Here is a 1,243-nt window from a genome sequence, read left to right as displayed (position 1 = left end):
GATCTCCTGCCGCTGCCGGCTCACCAGGGCACACACCATGCCCAGGTGCGCCTTGGTGCTCTCCTCCAGGTGCCGGCCCATGGCCAGCTTGGGGCACTGTGGGGACAGCGGGGCCGTCACGGGGTGGGATGGGATGGGACAGGACGCAGTGGGGACGTCAAGGGGGTAATGGAGCAGGGTGGCACAGGGTGTCACGGGGATGCAGGGGTGGCACAGGGACACTTTTGCTGCCCAAGTGTCCCTTGGGATGGCATGGGGACACTTGTTTGGGATGGCATGGGGACACTTGGGCAGCAAAGTGAGGTAGGGGTGAGGCAGGACAAAGATGGGGACACCACGGAGCCACACGGATGGGACGGAGCAAAACGGGGTCACCACAGGGAATGGGACAGAGGAAAACAGAGACACCACAGGGGAGGGCACAGATGCCAGCGCAGGGTTGGTGTGGGGATGCCGTGGGGCACAGGCACGCCATGGTGGGGCCAGCACAAGGATAGGGATGGGGACGCTCACCCGGTGCTTGCAGCCAGCCTCCTTGAAGGGACACAGCAGCATGGCGGTGTTGCAGCTCTCCTTGAGGTGCGCGGGCACATCCTCCCGCGGGATGCTGGGCGTCCCACACTGGTTGGGGCAGGGCACGGGGTACCGGGGACACTGGTACTGGTGGTTCTGGGGACAGAGGGTGGCTGTCAGCTGCGGGCAGGGTCCCAGCAAGGTGAGGGTCCCCATGGTCCCCACCTCACCTGGATGGTGTCGAAGACGAACTCCTTGGCGCAGTAGGTGCAGGGCTGGGTGCGTTTGGGACACTCGGTCAGGGCGTGCTGGGACAGCAGGCGCCGCATCATGCGGGCCCCACACTTGTTCTCGCAGTACACGCTTTCCTGGGGACACGTGCCCTGGTGGCCCTGGGGACCGCGGTGGCATCGTCACCCTCTGGCTGCACCCACACTGGCCAGCATTGCCAGGAATGGGGCCAGGCTGTGCTCCCTTGTAGTGTTCCCCACCCAGACTCTGTCCCCATGGCCAGGTCGTGGCCCCATGGTGCCCTGCAGCCCATCGAGGACCCCACACTGCACCCCCCAACCTGTCTACACCCCCCTGGTGCCCCTAACCAGGCTGTGCCCCCCTGTCAGCTGTGTCCCCCATAGTGTCCCCCCTCCTTGGGCACCCACCTCGAAGGCCTCCCCGGTGAAGTCGCTGGCGCAGAAATCGCACTTGAGGCGGCGCTTGGGGCAAGCGTGCT

At 65.7% G+C, this 1,243-nt stretch overlaps 1 protein-coding gene across 1 annotated transcript in view; it reads right to left on the bottom strand.

Annotated features, from left to right (window-relative positions):
* Positions 1 to 1,243, bottom strand: part of TRAF4 (TNF receptor-associated factor 4) — a gene marked incomplete at both ends in the record, with an annotated part of 2,393 nt that overhangs the window by 526 nt on the left and 624 nt on the right. The window contains 4 exon segments of the mRNA XM_010192016.1: positions 1 to 96; positions 514 to 669; positions 744 to 905; positions 1,173 to 1,243. The exon segment at positions 1 to 96 is cut by the window's left edge and continues 17 nt beyond it; the exon segment at positions 1,173 to 1,243 is cut by the window's right edge and continues 20 nt beyond it. Coding sequence (XP_010190318.1) covers positions 1 to 96; positions 514 to 669; positions 744 to 905; positions 1,173 to 1,243 — 485 coding nt within the window.

Source organism: Mesitornis unicolor, unplaced genomic scaffold, assembly GCF_000695765.1.
Source record: "Mesitornis unicolor isolate BGI_N332 unplaced genomic scaffold, ASM69576v1 scaffold32589, whole genome shotgun sequence".
Lineage (NCBI taxonomy): Eukaryota > Metazoa > Chordata > Aves > Mesitornithiformes > Mesitornithidae > Mesitornis > Mesitornis unicolor.
The sequence above is the reverse complement of the archived record's forward strand: the minus strand, read 5'-3'. Positions and strand labels throughout refer to the sequence as shown.